At 42.4% G+C, this 19677-nt stretch overlaps 1 protein-coding gene across 2 annotated transcripts in view; it reads left to right on the forward strand.

Annotated features, from left to right (window-relative positions):
• Positions 1-19677, forward strand: part of DIP2C (disco interacting protein 2 homolog C) — a 330049-nt gene that overhangs the window by 221943 nt on the left and 88429 nt on the right. For both annotated transcript variants that reach the window (XM_047754739.1, XM_047754740.1), the window contains one exon: positions 7067-7158. In XM_047754739.1, the coding sequence (XP_047610695.1) occupies positions 7067-7158 (92 nt within the window). The remainder of the gene's footprint in view (positions 1-7066; positions 7159-19677) is intronic.

Here is a 19677-nt window from a genome sequence, read left to right on the forward strand (position 1 = left end):
ATAGTTACCTGTACCAGAGAGGTTCCTTTCTCTCTGCTCCAGGGGCTGTAGAGACAGCAAACTGTCAGGTCATTTTCACACTCTCTGCTAGAGTTTTGCAAAGAAACCAGCTTCATAACTGTCTGACTGAAAAGGCGTATGTTCTCTCTGCTCGTGTGAGATTGGATGACCTTTTTTTTAACTTCCAGTTTTGTTTTTATGACGATAATACCCTTTTCACTTCCGAAAGGAGAGAAATTGACTTCTCCATCAGCAGCGGAGGTTGAGAGCCAGGTGTTATGTTAGGTAATGTGGTTCAGGCTTGTAGTGGGTGTGTACCCAAGAGACCCTGTCCTGGACTCAGTCACTGTCCTGTGCATTTTGTGGACAGAAATGGGGTTTAGGGAATACGTTTCCATAGTCTCCTATTTTTTCTGCTTTTTTGGGAAATTCTGAGTGGATAAAGGGTATTTCACCTATGATGAGGCACAAGATTGATTTTTTAAAAAAATTATACCCTTGGACGGAGTTCCCTGGTGGCTCAGTGGGTTAAGGATCCAGCATTGTCACTGTCTGTCTTTGTCCTGTGTGCACATGATTGTCTCAGAGTGTCCATTGCTGTTTTCCTATTTTAAATATCTGTTTATCCTGCCTTAAGTCCAGGGGAATTTCGTGTCTATTTCCCAGTTTCCAAATATACAATAGGGTATTAGTAACTATTAACTGTTATTAACTGGAGTCACTCTGCTGTATATTACCTCACCATGACTTATTTATTTTGTAGCCAGAAGTTTATACTTTTGACTCCCTTCACCCATTTCATCTGCCTCCCACTCCCCACTTCCGGCAACCAGTAATCCATACATCTCGGAGCTGGGTTTTTTTCTTTTTCTAAATTCCGCTCATAAGTGAGATCTCATGGTCTTTGTCGTTGTCTTATTTTTCTTGGCATAATGCCCTCAAGGTTCATCTGTGTTGTTGTAGGTGATGGGATTTCATCCGTCGTATGGCTAAACGGTATTCCTGTGTGTGTGTGTGTGTGTGTGTGTGTGTGTACACACATCACATTTTCTTTATCCAAATTTTTGTTGTCTCCGTATCTTGACTATAGTAAATAATGCTGCAGTAAAAACAGGGGTGCGGATATCTCTTCGAGTTAGTGTTTCAGTTTTCTTCAGAGAAATATCCAGAAGTGGAATTGCTGGGTCGTATGGTAGTTGTATTTTTTAATCTGGGACGCGGTGGGGGGGGGGGCAGGGAAGAAGAAGCCTCTACTGTTTTCCACAGTAGCCACACCACTTTGCATTTCCACCAGCGCTGCACAAGGGTTCCCTTTTTTCACATTCTTGTTGACAGTTGTAATCACTTGTCTTTTTCACAATGGCCTTTTTGACAGGCGTAAGGTGATACCTCAAGTGATTTTTATTTGCATTTCCCTGATACTTAGTGATACTGAGCTCCTTTTTATGTACCTATTGACCATCTGTATGCCTTTTTTGGGCAATTCTACTCAATTCTTATGCCCATTCTTTAATGATTTTTTTTTTTTTTGCTATTGAGTTGTATAAATTCTTTATATACTTTAACCCATTATCACCTGTATGATTTGCAAATGCTGTCTCCCATTCCATAGATTGCCTTTTCATTTGCTAACGGTTTCCTTTGCTATGTAGAAGCCTTTTAGTTTGATGTAATTTCACTCATTTATTTTTCCCTTTGTTGACTTTGCTTTTGTTGTCAAATTCAAAAAAATTATAGCCAAGAACAATGTCTAGGAGCTTAATTACCCCTTCCCCCCCCATGTTTTCTTCTGAGTTTTATGGTTTCAGGTCTTACATTCAAGTCTTTAATTCATTCAGTTTGAGTTCATTTTTGTGTATGGTGTAGAAAATTGGTCCAGTTTCATTCTTTTGCATGTGACTGTCCAGCTTTTTGAGCACCATTTTTTTGAAAGACTGTCCTTTCGTCATTGAAAATTCTTGGATCCTTTGTTCAAAAAACTAGTTGACATATATGCATGGGTTTATTTCTGGGCAGTTCTGTTCCATTGATCCGTGTGTCTGTTTTTGTGCCAGTATCACAGGGTTCCCACCACTTTAGCTTTGGAGTGTCGAGGAGCATGATGCCTCCAGCTTTGTTCTTCTTATTCAAGATGGATTTGGCTATTTGGGGTCTTTCATGGTTTTTATGTATTTTAGAACTGTTTGTTCCATTCTGTGAAAAATGCCGTTGGAATTTTCATAGGGATTGCATGGAATCTATATATTGCTTTGGGTAGTGTGGACATTTTTACGTATTAATTATTCTGATCCATGACCGTGGAGTATCTTTTCATTGATTTGTGTCTTTTTCACTTTCTTTCATTAAAGTTGTTTAGGTTTTAATGTACAGGTCTTTCATGTCCTTGATTAACTTTATTCCTAGGTATTTTATTACTTTTGATGCAGTAGTAAATGGGTTGTTTTCTTGATTTCTGTCTCTAATAGTTCATTATTAGTGTATAGAAACAACAGTTTTCCGTATATTGATTTTTATATTCTCCTTTACTGAATTAATTTATTGCTTTTTTTTTTCTTATAGCCTTTAAGGTTTTCTGTATATAGTGTTGTGTTATCTACAAGTAATGCAGGTTTACTTCTTTCTTTCCAGTTTGGATGCCTTTTATCTCTTTTCTTGCCTAATTGCTCTGGCTAGGACTTCCAGTACTGTGTTGAGTAAATGTGGCACAAGTGGGCATCCCTCTGCCTGAATCTTAGAGGAAAAGCTACTAGCTTTTCACTGTTGAGTATGTTGTTAACTTTGAGTTTTCATGTATGACTTTTATTATGCTGAGGTATATTTCCTCTGTACCCACTTTGTTGAGAGCTTTTTATCGTAAGTGGATATTGAATTTTGTCAAATGTTTTTTTAGCATATGCTGAGAGGACATGATTTGTACCTGTCGTTGTGTTGATGTGGTGTATCACATTAATTGATTTGTGGACGTTGAACCATCCTTGTACTCTGAAATAAATCCCACTTGATCGTGGTGTATGATCATTTTAACATATTATTGAATTTGGTTTGCTACTATTTTTTTTTGAGGATTTTTGCATCCTTGTTCTCTAGACATATTCGCCTATAATTTTCAGTACTGGTGGTGTCCTTTGATATCAGGGTAATGCAGGCTTCATAAAATGAGTTTGGAAGCGTTTCCTCACCTTCTGTGTTTTGTAAGAACTTGAGAAGAGTTGGTGTTAATTCCTCCTTGAATATTTGGTAAAATTCACCAGTGAAGCTGTCTGGTCCTGGTCTTTTTGTTTGTGGGGAGGGTTTTGGTTACTGATTCAGTCTCCTTATTAATAAATGGTCTGTTTAGATTTTCTCTTTTTTCATGATTCAGTCTTGAAAGGTTGTATGTTTCTAGGTATTTATTTCTTCAAGGTTGTCCAATTTGTTGATATGTAATTGTTAATAGTAATCTCTTAGGATCCTTTGTACTTCTGTAATATCAAACTGTGATATCTCCTCTTTCATTTCTGATTTTAGTTGAGTTCTTTACTTTCTTTCTCTCTCTCTCTCTCTCTTTTTTTTTTTTTTTTAATTAGTTTAGCCAAAGGTTTGTCAATTTTGTTTCTCTTTTCAAAGAGCCAACTCTTGGGAGTTCCTGCTGTGGCAGACTGCGTCAGCTCAGGTCCCTGCAGAGGCACAGTTCAATCCCGGAATGGTGCAGTGGGTTTAAGGATGTGGTGTTACTGCAGCTGAGGCTCAGATTCAGTCCCTGGTCCACAGGAGCAGCCCTTAAAAAAAAAAAGAAGAAGAAGAAGAACCCACTTTTGGTTTCATTGATCTTTTCTGTTGCTTTTCTCTCTATTTCATTTATTTCTGCTCTGATCTTTACTAAGTTCTTTCTTCTACTAATTTTGGGCTTCACTTTTTTCTTTTTCTAATTCCTTGAGGTATAAAGTTAGATTGAGATTTTTGTTTGTTTGTTTGTTTCCTGAGATATGCATTAATCTGGGAACTCCTCTCTTAGAATTGATTTTGGAGTTCCCATCGTGGCTCAGTGTTTAATGAATCCGACTAGGAACCATGAGGTTATGGGTTCAATCCCTGGCCTCACTCAATGGATTAAGGATCGATCCCATGTTGCCATGAGCTGTGGGCTTGGATCCCGAGTTGCTGTGGCTCTGACGTACACTGGCAGCTACAGCTCCAACTGGACCCCCAGCCTGGGAACCTCCATATGCCGCGGGTGCAGCCCTAGAAAGGCAAAACAAAACAGCAACAACAACAAAAAACAATTACTGATAGGTGCAAACGCATTGCCATTCTGTTTAATTGTTTTCTGGCTGTTTTTTAGTTCCTTTGTTCTTCAGCTATGTGCTTAGATTCCTTTCACATTGTTTTCGTACATCTGCTGTAGGTTTTTGCTTCGTAGTTACCATGAGGCTTACATACAATGTATTTGTAGTAGTCTATTTTAAGTCGATAAAAACTTAAATTCGAGTGCATTCTCCATCTCTACATTTTTACTCTCCCCTTTTTTATTTTTTTATTTTTTATTTATTTATTTATTTATTTTGTCTTTTGTTGTTGTTGTTGTTGCTATTTCTTGGGCCGCTCCCGAGGCATATGGAGGTTCCCAGGCGAGGGGTCGAATCGGAGCTGTAGCCACCGGCCTACGCCAGAGCCACAGCAACTCGGGATCCGAGCCGCGTCTGCAACCTACACCACAGCTCACGGCAACGTCGGATTGTTAACCCACTGAGCAAGGGCAGGGACCGAACCCGCAACCTCATGGTTCCTAGTCGGATTCGTTAACCACTGCGCCACGATGGGAACTCCCCCTTTTTTATTTTTTGATGTTACAGTTTATATCTTTTTATCTTGTGTACTCATTAATTATTTCAGTTATTTTTTACTGCTTTCAACTTTAGCCTAATGCTTTGCTTATGACCTACTGCCTTTACTAAATATTTGCCTTTGCCAGTGAGATTTATGTTTTCTTGTTACATATTAGTGCCCTTTCTTTACAGTTTGAAGAAGTCTCTTAACTTTTTTTCTTGTTAGCTTGGTTTAGTGGAGATTTCTTTGGCTTTTGCTTGTCGGGAAAATTTCGTCTTTCCTCAGTTACAAATGGTAACTTTGCTTGGCAGAGTATTCTTGGTCGGAAATTGTTTTTTTTTTTTTCTTTCTCCTTTCTAAATCAATCAAGAACTGTTGGATCTTTTTTAAGGCAGCAATTTACTCTTGTTTTCCTCTTTGATAAATATTTCTAGAACTTTGCCAAAAGTGCTTTCTCAAACTCTCTATTGTAAATTGACTCTCCTATGAATTCATGATGATATTGATTTTAATATTCCAATCTGAAAATGAATTTGAAACTTTAACAAAATACACTGGTGCTAATTGTTTGATTGTAATTGACTTGTTCATTTACACACACTGATTTTTTTTCAGTTACAACAAGTTGATTGTAATTGTTTAGTCAACTGTAATGATTTCCTAACATTGTTCACATAAAAAGAAATCTGAAGACACAAAATATTTGTTTTCTTTAGGAAAAAAAATAACCCCCCAAGTTATTTCTAATGACGAATGACTATTTGGGGGGAAATAGAATCACCAAATAAAATGCCAAGTAGTTGTAAAGTAGCCAGTCCTGAGGAGATGGAGATGGGGGGGGGCATGCATCAAATGTGACACCTGGTGGTCACTCAGTGCCCAAGAGGTAGGATAGAATGTGTACTGTAATTTACTTTTATACTTGCCTTTACTGTGGCACTAATAAAACATTTGTTGAGCACATACTATGAGCCAGGAATGTCCTAGGAATTACAGGCATTAGAGAGAAGGGAAAGTTCCTCTTTGTCCTCCAGATACTAAGGGGAAGGCAAGTTGATCAGTCTCTGGGTGGGAAAAGAGTAGCAGCCCTAATCTATGCGGCTGCAAAATCCAGTATGAGACAAAACAAATTCAGACGTTTTCATGCAAAACATGTTCACTTAGCTCTTGCACTTAAAGTAGGAAAAAGGTTAGAACAGCGATTGCACTTATATGAGAGAGTTAAAATTGCCCTTATCTTTATGACACTGTTATTTCTTAGATAGAACTCTAATACCTTGACTGCTCCTGAAATCGCAGAGAAGCTAAAGTTGTAAAAGGCCTTTCTGGGCGGCCTTTATGTGTCCGGGAGCTCATGTTCGCTTTCAAATTCTCCACTTAGAGTCCGTCTGTGTGCTGACTCCCAGACTCGCTGAGGAAATGTCTGGCCCTGGGATGGGGCCGGGACGCGAATCCACAACTTCTGCAAAACTGGGAAGTTTTATTGAAGTGCTTTTTAAATCTCTTTAATCCTGCTTTGTGGTGATTGTTCTAGAGTTTCAAACTTCAGGATCATTCAAAAAGTTTACCATAATCTTTATGTAAATTCAAGGATTCATCTTCAAAGATCCTAAGCCTCCGAAGTTAGGAAAGGTTGCACTTGAGAGGCTTAGGGAGGGAGAGGACTCGGGCCCCATGAAGCCCCTCAAACAAGACAGGACCTTTAGGACAGGAACGAGGTGTCACTTTGCGAGGCGTCAGTTAGCGGTGGCTCACTGTCGCCGTGGTCCCTGCCCTCCCTTACTCCTGGAAACCCTCCTCCACGACGTTTGTGATGACAGGTAACATTTCTGTGGCTTTGCTCTGGGTTCTCAGCACCCCAGCTGTTCTCGTATTCAGGGCCTTATTCCAGTGTTCATGCTTCTCAGACAAGAGACTTGCTAGTTCTCGTCTCCCATTTAAAAAAAGAAGGAACTTTTTTTTATGGCCATGCTTGTGGTATATAGAAGTTCCTGGGCCAGGGATTGAATCCAAGCCACAGCTGTGGCAATGCCAGATCATTTAACTCCCTGCACCTCTGCAGAGACCCCAGCCACTGCAGTTGGATTCTTAACCCACTGCGCCACAGCGGGAACTCTCCCATCTTGATTCTGGGGACTCAGAATAACTTGCAGGCTTGACATAAAGAAGTAATGGTCTCTTTGGAGGTTAATATACACACATACACATAACAGAAAATGCATGTGTGTGATTAATATGTCTTTATCATTTGTATTGACAGGCAAGCTGTGGACAAGAAGTATGAAGGTTGCTTACAACATTCTGCATAAATTAGGTACAAAGCAAGAACCTATGGTGCGACCTGGAGACAGGGTGAGTGCAATTTAAAGTACGCCATCCGCAAGACATGCGCTCTTGGGAGGGAGAAGACACCTGCTGTTTTGAAGTTGCCAAGTTCCGTGCCTCCTGATACTCTACTGCAAGGTCAGGCCTTCTTGACGCTTGCTGTGAGCCAGGAGCAGTTACGCAGTGTGTCGTGTAACCATCACAGTAACTCAGCTGAACTGTCATAGTTCACCTCTTATCCCAGAGGACGCCAGGACTTGGAAAGTTAAGAATCATATCCGATGAAGGCACATACTGTCCAACCTCAAAGCCTGTGTTCAGAAGCCCTGGCACAGGTGGTCTCCCGGTTGAATAGGTGCGTTGTCTCCCTGAGCAGGCGGAGCAGTTGTCTCTAGAATGCCTTTATTTCAGTCAGTGACACCAACAGTCCTGGCAGCAAAGTGCTGGTACATTCCTTTCCTAGAGTTGAATTTCTTGATATAGGCTACTGTCTTCTATTGAAAAGCAGGGTTTTATTCTTACTGCAATCTGCTGTTACTGAGAACAAATATGAGTATCTCCTTTTTCATGTTACGCCCAGAGCAGTTGAGAGTCTTGCTCAGCTTAGATATGGGCTGCGTGTAGAACCCAGTTTTCTTGCCTTCAGCTGGGTTATCCCACCATACACCAAAGGACTACAAATGAATTTTACAAAAATATCACCGTAGAGCTCCATAATCCAACAGGAGTCCAAGGTATGATTTATTAAGAGATATTATTAAAAAACATGGTCCCTTTGTGGGGTGTTTTTAATAAGATTGCTGCATTCCCGAGAGTTCAAGATTCTTCCCCATTTTTTTTTTTTTTTTGGTCTTTTTAGGGCCATGTGTACAGCATATGGAGGTTCCCAGGCTAGGGGTCAAATCGGAGCTGCAGCTGCCACCACAGCCACAGCAACACAGGATCCAGCTCACAGCAGTGCCCGGTCTTTAACCCACTTAGCGAGGCCAGGGGTAAAACCCACATTCTCATGGATACTTGTCAGACTCGTTACTACTGAGCCACAGTGGGAACTCCTCTGTCCAATTTTTCAATGAACAAGGTTGACCTCTATACCCCCCCCCCTTTTTTTTTGCATTCACAGTATGTGAAAGTTCCCAAGGCCAGGGATAGAGCCAAAGCCACAGCAGTAGCCTGAGCCACAGCAGTGACAATGTGAAGTCCTTAAGACCAGGGAACGTTGACCTCCAGCTTTTAAAAGTCAATTGTTGATCCCATACTTCCTTATTACAAAATTTACTGTAAAGCTGCAGACATCAAAACAGCGTGGTATTAACACAGAGACATAGGCCACAGGGTTAGAATAGAAAGCCCAGAAGTAAATTGCACTTTTAGGGTCAAATAACTTTCAGGAAGGCTGCTAAAACCTTAAATGGGGGGAAGGATGGTCTGCTCAACAAATGGTGCTGGGAAGTTGGAGATCCACAAGCAAAACCTGTAACTGAATCTTTACGCTATATAGCAAAGGTAACTTAAAATTGATCAAATACCTAACTTGTAGGATAAAACTTAGGGGAGTGTTTCATGACATTGGATTTGGCAGTGCTTTTTTAGATACATACCAAAAGCACAGGAACAAAAAGACATTGATAAATTACATCTCATCAAAATTAGAAACTCTTGTGCACCAAAGGACACTGACCCAGGTGAAAGGGCAGCACACAGAATGGGAGACGATGTTTGTAAATCAGATATCTGATAAGGGATTAGTGTCCAGAATATATAAAGAGCTTTTATAAGTCAACAGCAGCAACAACCAAGAAATTTAAAAAACAGACAAAGGACTTGAATAGACCTTCCTCTGGGGATGGTTTACAAATAGCCAAATAAGCCCCTGTCAAGAAGCTCAGCATCACTGATTATTAGGGAAATACACAGCAAAAGCCCAGGGAGCTGTCCTGGCACACTCCCTGAGATGGGTGCTGTCAAAACACAGAAAATATTAAGTGACGGCAAGGGCGCAGGGTCACCCTGTGCACTGCCGTAGGGTGTCAGTCAGGTGCCTCTGAGGAGAACAGTGTGGCAGTTCCCTAAAAAGTCAACATTTGCTCCAACAATCCCCATCAGTTTCAGAAGAACTGCAGTAAGGTACATCTACTCCAGTGTTCACCACCGCCCTATTCAAAAGACCAGAAGGTGGCCAACAACCCAAGCCTGCATGGAGGGTCCGCGTGTAGAGAGACTGAGCCTTTGTCCAGTGGAGCACAGCTCAGCCTCTAGAAAGAGGGGATTCTGACACAGGCTACAACATGGATGGGCCTTGAGGACACTGTGCTCCCTGAATAAACTGGTCACAGAAGGCCAGTGCTGTGTGCGGTTCCATTTGTGTGAGGTTCCTAGAGTACCTTCCTTCATAGGGACAGAAGATGGGTGGTTCCCAGGGCCTGGGCACAGGGGGGGATGGGGCGTTGCTGTTTAGTGGGGACAGATCATGGTTTAGGAAAGTGAGAAAGTTGTGGGACTGGGTGGGGAGATGGTTGTACAACAGTGAGCACTGCGTGCCACTCAGCTGTGTACTTGGAACAGGTGGAGACGGTGAGCCTCTGTCATGTTTATTTCAACGCTGTAAGGAGTCAGTTGTAATATAATGTCTCCTTTGTCTATAATTTCCCTCATAGTAGTTTTTAAAAAATTCTTGGGCCTGCAGATTCTTGAAATCCCCTTACAATAACAATTACAAAATAAACCATCTCTGTTCAGCCAAGATGTCAGTAGGAATGGGGCGGCGGGGGAGGGGGGGGGTTGATAGAATAAAATGTGTAGAGATTTTCTTTGGCAAAAGGAATGGTTTGAATTGTGTGAGGGGAACTGCTCTTCTAAATCATTCCTTAAATTATTCAGGTGGCTAGCATCTGGCATGTATGTATTAATAGTTATTAAATAAGCATAGGTGACTGGAGTGTTTAATTGATAATAACCTTCTGTTGCAATAAAGTAGATTCTTTCTTTACGCTCTTTTAAAATATCTTTATTAAATATAATTTTCCTGAAGACAAATGCAAATTCCGTCCTCAGCTTAAAAATTACACTTTCCATGTGGGTGACCCTCTTAATGCACCCTGGGAAGCACCTACTCGGGCTTCAAGAAGGCATTTGCGTGCCTAAGCTGGATGCGGTTTTCAGAATATCGCAGTAGAAGCTGTGGGAGAAACAAAGATGCATCACATGTGCACGCTGCCTTCAGGGAGCTTGCAGTGTTAAAAAAAAAAGCGAAGACCTTAATAATTGGCTCTCTGTAAATTGGAAAAAGAGGGGGGAAGGCAAGATGGTGGAAAAGTAGGGGGACGTGCTCACCCTCTCCCACAAACACAACAAAAAAAACACATCTACGTGTTAAAGACTCCCACAGAACAGCAACTAAATGCTGGCAGAAGAACTTAAATCTCCAATAGTGGCAAGAATCTTGTGACATAACTGGGTAAAATAAGAGAAAAGGGAGTGAGACAAGGGGAATCGGGACCAGACAGGCGCTCCTGAAAGGGGACTCTGAAGGAGAGAGGGATCCCCCACCCTGGAAAGTCACCTACTCGACGGAAAGATCATCTGAATCGGAGGGATCTCCAGATACCGAGAAGAGCACAGCAGTAGGTCTGAGATCTGAAAAGCAGAGTGAGAGCCGAACAGATCATCTGAACTACTGGCACAGTCACCAAAAACCGAGATGCTCAGGTGGGAGCTGGGCACCGAGACCTCGGCTCCGGAGGTTAGTCCCTGGGAGCAGGCTGGGGTTGGCGGTGCAGAAACTGCCTGGGGGACGCGGAAGTGGTTGGTTGGGTTGGTGGTGTGGAGACAGCCTGAGGGATTAGGAAGAGGTGCATTGCAGGTGGAGGGAGCAATATGCTAAGGGCTGGGGAGTGGAAAGCCACAACAGAGGGAACCTGGGAGAAGAGCTGGACCCGCAGGAGAGACAAGGCGCCCATGTTGGGGAGGTGAGAGGAGGAGGGGTGGGCCACCATAGAATACTTGCGCCACAGCAAGCGTGCCTGTCTGCCAGCTAGCAGAGAGCAATGCTTCCCAGTGCATCCCCTCTCCCCCTGCCCCACGTGCGCACGCCTGACCTGAGGCCACCTGTCATCCTGGAGGGCTGGCCTCACCACTTGCAGGAAGCCAACCACCTTAGGCTTTCCCCACCCTGGCCTGCCCGCCCTCTGGAGGGGCTACACCACAGTGGAGCAGCACCCAGCACCACCAGCCCCCTGGAAGAGCCCCGCAGCCCAGAAACGCCAGAGCAAGCTCCGCCCGGCCACGGGAAATTTGCTTCCATTGTGGGGCCATCCTGCCAGTCTCAGCTGCACTGGGTAAGTGCCCCTTTGTCTCCCAGCAGCCTGGCTAGCCGCTCCCACCCTCGGGAGGTGCTGCACTCCTGCAGAGCAGCTGCCCAGCACCACCTGCCCCCTGGAAGAGCTCCGGGCCCCAGAAACACCAGAGCAAGCTCTGGTCGCGGGAAGTCTACATCCATCGCGGTGTGGGCCTGCCAGTCCCGCCTGCCCTCGGGAAGTCCTCCTTTGCTTCAGAGTGACCCTGCTAGCCCCACCCACCCTCAGGAGACGCCACGCTGCCTCCAAGAAGACCAGCCAACACCGCCAGCCCTTGGGAAACACTCCACAGCAGTGTCAAGGCAAACCCTGCCCAGCCATGGGGAGTGCACCTCCACCGAGAAAAAGAAAATAACAAGCAAGATGAAGAAGCTGAGAAACCACTCCCAGTTAAATCAACAGGAGACCTCACCTAAAGCAGCCAACAATGAAACAGATCTCTGCAGTCTGACAGACTTTGAGTTCAAAAGGGAGATAGCGAAAATACTGAAGGAATTAAGAGAAGATACGAACAGTATGCAGACTCCCTCAGAAAGGAACTAGAAAATATAAGGAGGAGCCAAGAAAAAGTAGAAAATTCATTTGCAGAGATGCAGACTGAGCTAAGGGCAGTAAAAACCAGATGAATAATGCAGAACGAGTTAGTGATGTGGAAGATAGAATAATGGAAATCACCCACACAGGACAGCAGACAGAAAACCAAATGAAGAACCATAAAAGCAATATGAGACCTATGGGATAATATAAAGTGGGTCAATCTCTGCATAATAGGAATTCCAGAAGGAGTAAAAAAAGATAAGGGGATGGAAAATATATTTGAAGAAATTATCGCTGGAAGCTTCTCAAATCTAAAGGATACTGAGTTCAAGATACAGGAAGCACAGAGGGCCCCAAACAAGTTGAACCCAAATAGACCCACACCAAGACACATTATAATAAAAATGGCAAAAGTTAATGATAAAGAGAGGATCCTAAAGGCAGCAAGAGAAAAGCAGAATGCTTCTTATAAGGGAAGCTGCATAAGGCTATCAGCTGATTTCTCTGCAGAAACTCTACAGGCCAGGAGGGAATGGCAAGAGATATTTAAAGTGCTAAAAGGAAAAAATATGCAATCTAGAATACTCTATCCAGCAAGAATATCATTTAAAATAGAAGGGGAAATAAAATTTTTTTTCCAACAAACAATAGCTAAAAGAATACATCGGTACAAAACCCATTCTAAAAGAAATATTGAAAGGGCGTCTCTAAACCAAAAAAAAAAAAAAAAGGAGAGAGGAAAAACTAGGATTGAGGAAACCACAATAAGAAAGCAGTCACTCAAATAAGCCAGCATACAGATCTAGTCATTAACATGTTTAAAACCTAATAAAATTAAAAAGAAAAAAAGTCATCAAAATCATAAAATGTGGGCAAGGGAAGTAAGGAAATACATAGATTCTTTTTTTAATTTTCTTTTTTTCTTCTTAATTTTCATATGGTAATGAACTGTTTGAACCTACAGGACTATCAGGCTAAAACACACAATTGTAGAAAGGGGTTAACATACTTAAAAAACAGGGCAACCACAAATCAAAACCAAACATTACATTCACAAAAAAGAGAAAAACACTCAAGCAGAAAATACTTGGAGACCACCCAACCAACAAAAGAAAGGAAGAATGGAGAATCATAGAGTCAACTGGAAAACAAGGTTTAAAATGGCAATAAATAATCATCTATCAATCATCACCTTAAATGTCAATGGACTGGATGCTCCAGTCAAAAGACACAGAGTGGCTGGTTGGATAAAAAAAAAACAAAAACCTTTAATCTGCTGCCTACAAGAAACTCATCTTAGGACAAAGGACACATAGATTGAAAGGGAGGGGGTGGGAAAAAATATTTCACGCCAATGGACATGACGGGAAAGCAGGAGTTGCAATCCTCATATCAGACGAAATAGACTTTAAAACAAAAGCCGTAAAGACAGACAAAGAAGGACACTATTTAATGGTTAAGGGATCCATTCAGGAAGAGGATATTACTATCATCAACATATATGCCCCAAATATAGGAGCACCCATATACATACAACAAATATTAACGGATACAAAGGGAGAAATTGATGGGAAATACAATCATAGTAGGAGACTTTAGTACCCCACTCACATCAATGGGCAGATCCTCTAGACAGAAAACCAATAAAGCAACAGAGATCCTAAAGGAAACAGTAGAAAAGTTAGACTTAATTGACATCTTCAGGACAAGGACACTACATCCAAAGAAAAAAAATCAGAATACACATTCTTCTCAAGTGTGCATGGAACGTTCTTAAGAATCGATCACATATTGGGGCCCAAAGCTAACTCAACAAATTTAGCAGCATACAAGTTATCTCAAATATCTTCTCTGACCACAATGGTATGAAACTAGAAATCAACCACAGGAAAAGAAATGAGAAAAAACCTACTACATGGAGACTAGACAACATGCTACTAAAAAACCAATGTGTCAATGAGGAAATCAAGAAGGAAATTAAAAAATACCTCAAGACAAACGATAATGAAGGCACAACCGCTCAAAATCTATGGGATGTCGCGAAAGCAGTGCTCAGAGGGAAATTCATACCATTGCAGGCCTTCCTCAAAAAAGAAGAACGATCTCAAATTGACAACTTCACCACCACCTAAATGAAGTAGCAAAAGAACAAAAAAGACCTAAAGTCAGCGGAAGGAAGGAAATTATAAAGATCAAAGAGGAAATCAATAAAATAGAGGCTGAAAAAACAATAGACTTAATAAAACCAAGAGCTGGTTCTTTGAAAAGGTAAACAAAATTGACAAATCCCTGGCTAGACTCACTAGGAAGAGGAGAGAAAGAACCCAAATAAACAAAATTAGAAATGAAAAAGGAGAAATCACAATGGATACTGCAGAAATACAAAAAACCATAACAATACTATGAACAACTGTATGCCAACCAATTTGACAATCTGGAAGAAATGGACAATTTTCTAGAATCTTACAGCCTGCCAAAACTGAATCAAGAAGAAACAGACCAGCTGAACAGACCGATCACTGGAAATGGAATTGAGTACATCATAAAACACTCCCTACAAATAAAAGCCCAGGACCAGATGGTTCCACAGGCGAATTCTACCAAACATGCAAAGAGGATCTGGTGCCCATCCTCCTTAAACTTTTTCAAAAGGTCGAGGAAGGAGGAACACTCCCAAAGACATTCTATGATGCCACCATCACCCTAATTGCGAAACCAGACAAAGATACCACCAAAAAAGAAAACTATTGGCCAATATCTTCGATGAATATAGACACAAAAATTCTCAACAAAATTTTAGCCAACCAAATCCAACAACATATCAAAAAGATCGTGCACCATGACCAGGTGGGGTTCATCCCAGGCTCACAAGGATGGTTCAACATACACAAATCAATCAACGTCATATACCACATTAATAAAAGAAGTCAAAAACCACATGATCATCTCAATAGATGCAGAGAAAGCATTTGGCAAAGTCCAACATCCATTCATGATCAAAACTCTTGCCAAAGTGGGTACAGAGGGAACATTCCTGAACATAGTCAAAGCCATTTATGACACCCCCACAGCAAATATAATACTCAAAGGAGAAAAGCTGAAAGCCTTCCCACTCAAATCTGGAACAAGACAAGGATGCCCACTCTCACCACTGTTATTCAACATAGTACTGGAAGTCCTAGCCACGGCAGTCGGACAAACAAAAGAAATAAAAGGCATCCAAATAGGAAGAGAAGAGGTGAGACTGTCACTGTATGCAGATGACATGGTACTATACATTGAAAACCCTAAGGACTCAACCCCAAAATTCCTTGAACTGATCAACAAATTCAGCAAAACAGCAGGATGTAAGATTAACATTCAGAAATCAGTCACATTTCTGGATCCTAACAATGAAATATTGGAAAAGGAATACAAAAATACAATACCTTTTAAATTTTTACCCCCCAAAATCAAATACCTGGGAATATACCTGACCAAGGAGGTAAAGGACTTACATGCCGAGAGCTATAAAGCATTAATCAAGGAAATTAAAGAAGATGTAAAGAAATGGAAAGATATTCCATGCTCCTGGGTTGGAAAAATCAATATTGTAAAAATGGCCATACTACCCAAAGCAATCCACAGAGTCAATGCAATCCCCATCAAATCACCCATGACATTTTCCACAGAACTAGAACAAACCATCCAAAAACTTACGTGGAACCACAAAAGACCCAGAATTGCCAAAGCAATCCTGAGAAACAAAAACCAAGCGGGAGGCATAACTCTCCCGGACTTCAAGCAATATTACAAAGCCACAGTCATCAAGACAGTGTGGTACTGGTGCCAAAACAGACAGACCGACCAATGGAACAGAGTAGGGAACCCGGAAATCAACCCAGACACCTATGGTCAATTAATCTTTGACAAAGGAGGCAAGAGCATAAAATGGGGAAAAGACAGTCTTTTCAGCAAGTGTTGCTGGGAAACCTGGACAGCTGCATGCAAATCAGTGAAACTAGAACACACCCTCATACCATGCACAAAAATAAACTCAAACTGGCTGAAAGACTTAAGTGTAAGACGAGACACCATCATACTCCAGGAAGAGAACATAGGCAAAGCATTCTCTGACATCAACCTCGTGAATATTTTCTCAGGTCATTCTCCCAAGGCAACCGAAATGAGAGCAAAAACAAACCAGTGGGACCTAATCAAACGGACAAGCCTTTGCACAGCAAAGGAAACCAAAAGGAAACCAAAAGGAAACCAAAAAGACAACTTACAGAATGGGAAGCAAATAGTTTCAAATGATGCAGCGGACAAGGGCTTCATCTCTAATGAATATACAAGCAACTGGTACAACTCAACAGCAAAAAAGCCCACGACCCAGTTGAAGAATGGGCAAAAGACCTGAATAGACTGTTCTCCAAGGAAGATCTACAGATGGCCAACAAGCACATGAAAAAATGCTCAACATCCCTGATTGTTAGAGAAATGCAAATCAAAACTACCACGAGATCCCAGCTCACACCAGTCAGAATGGCCATCATTAAGAAGTCCACAAGTAGCAAGTGTTGGAGGGCTTGTGGAGAAAAGGGAACCCTCCTGCACTGTTGGTGGGAATGTAAGCTGGTACAGCCACTATGGAGAACGGTGTGGAGGTACCTTAGAAATCTATACATAGAACTTCCATATGACCCAGCAATCCCACTCTTGGCCATATATCCGGACAAAAGTTTCCTTAAAAAAGGCACATGCACCCGCATGTTCATTGCAGCTCTATTCACTATAGTCAAGACATGGAAACAACCCAAATGTCCATTGACAGACGATTGTATTAGGAAGAAGTGGTATACATACACAGTGGAATACTACTCAGCCATAAAAAAGGACAAAATAATGCCATTTGCAGCAACGTGGATGGAACCAGAGACTCTCATACTGAGTGAAATGAGTCAGAAAGAGAAAGACAAATACCATATGATATCACTTATAACTGGAATCTAATATACAGCACAAGTGAACCTTTCCACAGAAAAGAAAATCATGGACTTGGAGAACAGACATGTGGCTGCCCAGGGGGAGGAGGAGGGAGTGGGATGGATCAGGAGCTTGGGGTAATGGGATGCAAACTATTGCTCTTGGAATGGATGTACAATGAGATCCTGCTGTGCAGCACTGAGAATCTTGTCTAGATACTTACATCACAACACAACAATGGGAGGAAAAAGAATGTATACATGTGTGTGTAACTTGGTCCCCATGCTGTACAGCGGAACAAAATATTTTAAAAAGAAAAAATTAATAAATTGGAAAAAGATACAGATTCCCAAAATAGGTGCTGAGAGATCTTGAACTGCCTGGGCAGGAGAGAGGGCATTCTCATTTGGAGAGTTTCTGGGATCTAAGGAGACTTCTTGGAGGTCTGGTCAGCTTCCAGGACAGAGTGGAGAGGAGCTGAGGGTTCTGTCATTGCACAGAACAGGCCGGCACTGGGACAGCAGGACTGGCCAGGAAGACCAGTGGGGGAAGCGGGTGGTTTGTTGATGCCTGTTCTGCGCTGTGCGTAGCTAAGTGCAGTGAAATACCGGGGAATAGATAGGAATTGAATGAAATGGAACCGTGTGGGTTTACAAAAGTGAAGCATCTGCATAAATGTACAGTATTGCATGAGAATCACTATGCAGTCACTAAAAATGGGACTTGGACCGAGATATAAAAGAAAAATATAGTGAGAATGATAGTCTCCCCGTCCTTAAGATAAATCGAAGAAAAATGTGAAGAGCCTTGAAGAAGAAATGCAGAGAAATTGAAGAGCCTTTAGGTATTTGACCCTTTTCTGTTTGTTACTTTTGTATTGTTGAGAGCACATAACGGACAATTTTATCTTCTACTTTTATTCACTTTACATTAAACAACATTTATCCTGTTTTAACCCAGGCAGTGGGGATTTAAAATCCTGGATCGAGTTGCTCTTCCTTGGAAGGAAGTGGAGCCAGGCCAGAATCTCTTCTTGGAAACAGACTGGTCCACAGTCTGGCCCTGGGAGCAGCCCCTCCTTTCAGTTCTATGCTCTTGATGAAGAGTCTTTGGGATTCCTGCAGAACAGGCATCCCAGGAGAACTAGCAATTCAAAATTTAGTTCTCTGCGAGTGCCGGCGGCTGTTAGTTTAGGGTGGAACTTCAACATCTGCGTTTTCTCAGTGTCTTCTGTTCTGGTTCAGGGAGAGAAGTCCTGCAGCAGTGGTGCCCTGGAATCTTTGCAGACATTTAATTGAGGATTGTTGCTTTGCCAGATCCAGTTCTAAAAACAGATGCTGTCAACTCTCAGACCACCAGTTGAAGGTGGAATACCTGAGACAAATGCAGCCTCAGATCATTTTTAAAATAATCAGGTGGGGTTCATATGCAGAGACACACAGGTAGATCCTCTTATTCCTCCTCAAAAGTCCTAATGTCAGCTTGGCAACTGCCTGGGTGCCTTGGGTTCAAAATAAGGATTGATATCTAATCAACAGTTACTTCACAGGGTTTCTCAATCTGTCAGTGTTGTAGAATGGATATTGTTGGCCTAATAATTTTCTGTCTCTCTCATTGGGCTGATTTTAGTGAACTGCAGGAATGCCATAAAAATAGACAATCTTCACATAATCCCAAGCTTAATTTTGTTTCTATTAACTATCCTATGTTGCTAAGGTGCCAGCAGGGCCAAATCTAAGACCCAGCCTGCTCCATCCTCAGCTGCCATCTGGGGCCTTGTTGCCAACCCGCTCACTTAGCTATTGAGGTGGTTAGGATGTCTCAGCCAGCTGCCCTGGCAAAGCTAATAACTTTTAGTTAGGACAGTTTTAATGAGGTAAATTCCTGAATGAGGTAATACAGAAATGATATCCATATGCCAAGTGATGGGATTCATGTGCTTAATTATCAACGAGGAAGAGTGATGCTGAATCTACAGGAGCAGGTGGGAGGAGCTCAGGTTACAGCAGCAGCAGAGCCTGCAGAGCCAAGGGGCATCCAGATGCAGGATGTAGGAGCCTTGGGTGGCGGGGAAGCAAGTGCACTGACGTCAGGCCAGCTCCGCTGCAGACAGCCACCTGGGGTGAGACGTGTGTCCACCAGTGGGGGTGACGTAAAGGAAGCCGCGACGAGTTTACGTACCTCTGTAAGTGCGCTAATCAAAGTCAACAGAAAACAGTACAGCAGGAGGTCTTTGCATCAGTCATAAGAGTTAATACCAAGAAGCGCATTTAAAATTCATCCAGGTTTTAGGGGAAGCATCAAAGCCCTCGCGGATAAACAGGCAAAGGAAGCGGAACAGTTCATGGGAGGAGGACTAATAATAAGCCTCCACAGGAACACTGCTCTTCATCGAAGAATGTAGAAGAGATTTTTGAAATCATACTCTCCATGGTGTGGTGATTTGGGTGGTAATGCAGTTCGCCTTTTAGAACTCGAGGCTCATTCCACCCTAGCTCTTCAGAGGCTGAGCTGGAGAGGCGGCTGGAAGGCCTGTGGGCAGGTGTTCCCGAAGCCTCCGGATGCCGGCAGCAGGCGCCCGCGAGCTCCCCAGGCAGCGCCCCCCTTACTGGGGGTTCCGCTCTCAGCTGCTTGCTGGGGGCCAGGCATGGATGGCGTGAGCTCTTTCACGCTTGTTCATTTGCCCTTT

This window comes from Phacochoerus africanus, chromosome 12, assembly GCF_016906955.1.
Source record: "Phacochoerus africanus isolate WHEZ1 chromosome 12, ROS_Pafr_v1, whole genome shotgun sequence".
Taxonomy (NCBI): Eukaryota; Metazoa; Chordata; class Mammalia; order Artiodactyla; family Suidae; genus Phacochoerus; species Phacochoerus africanus.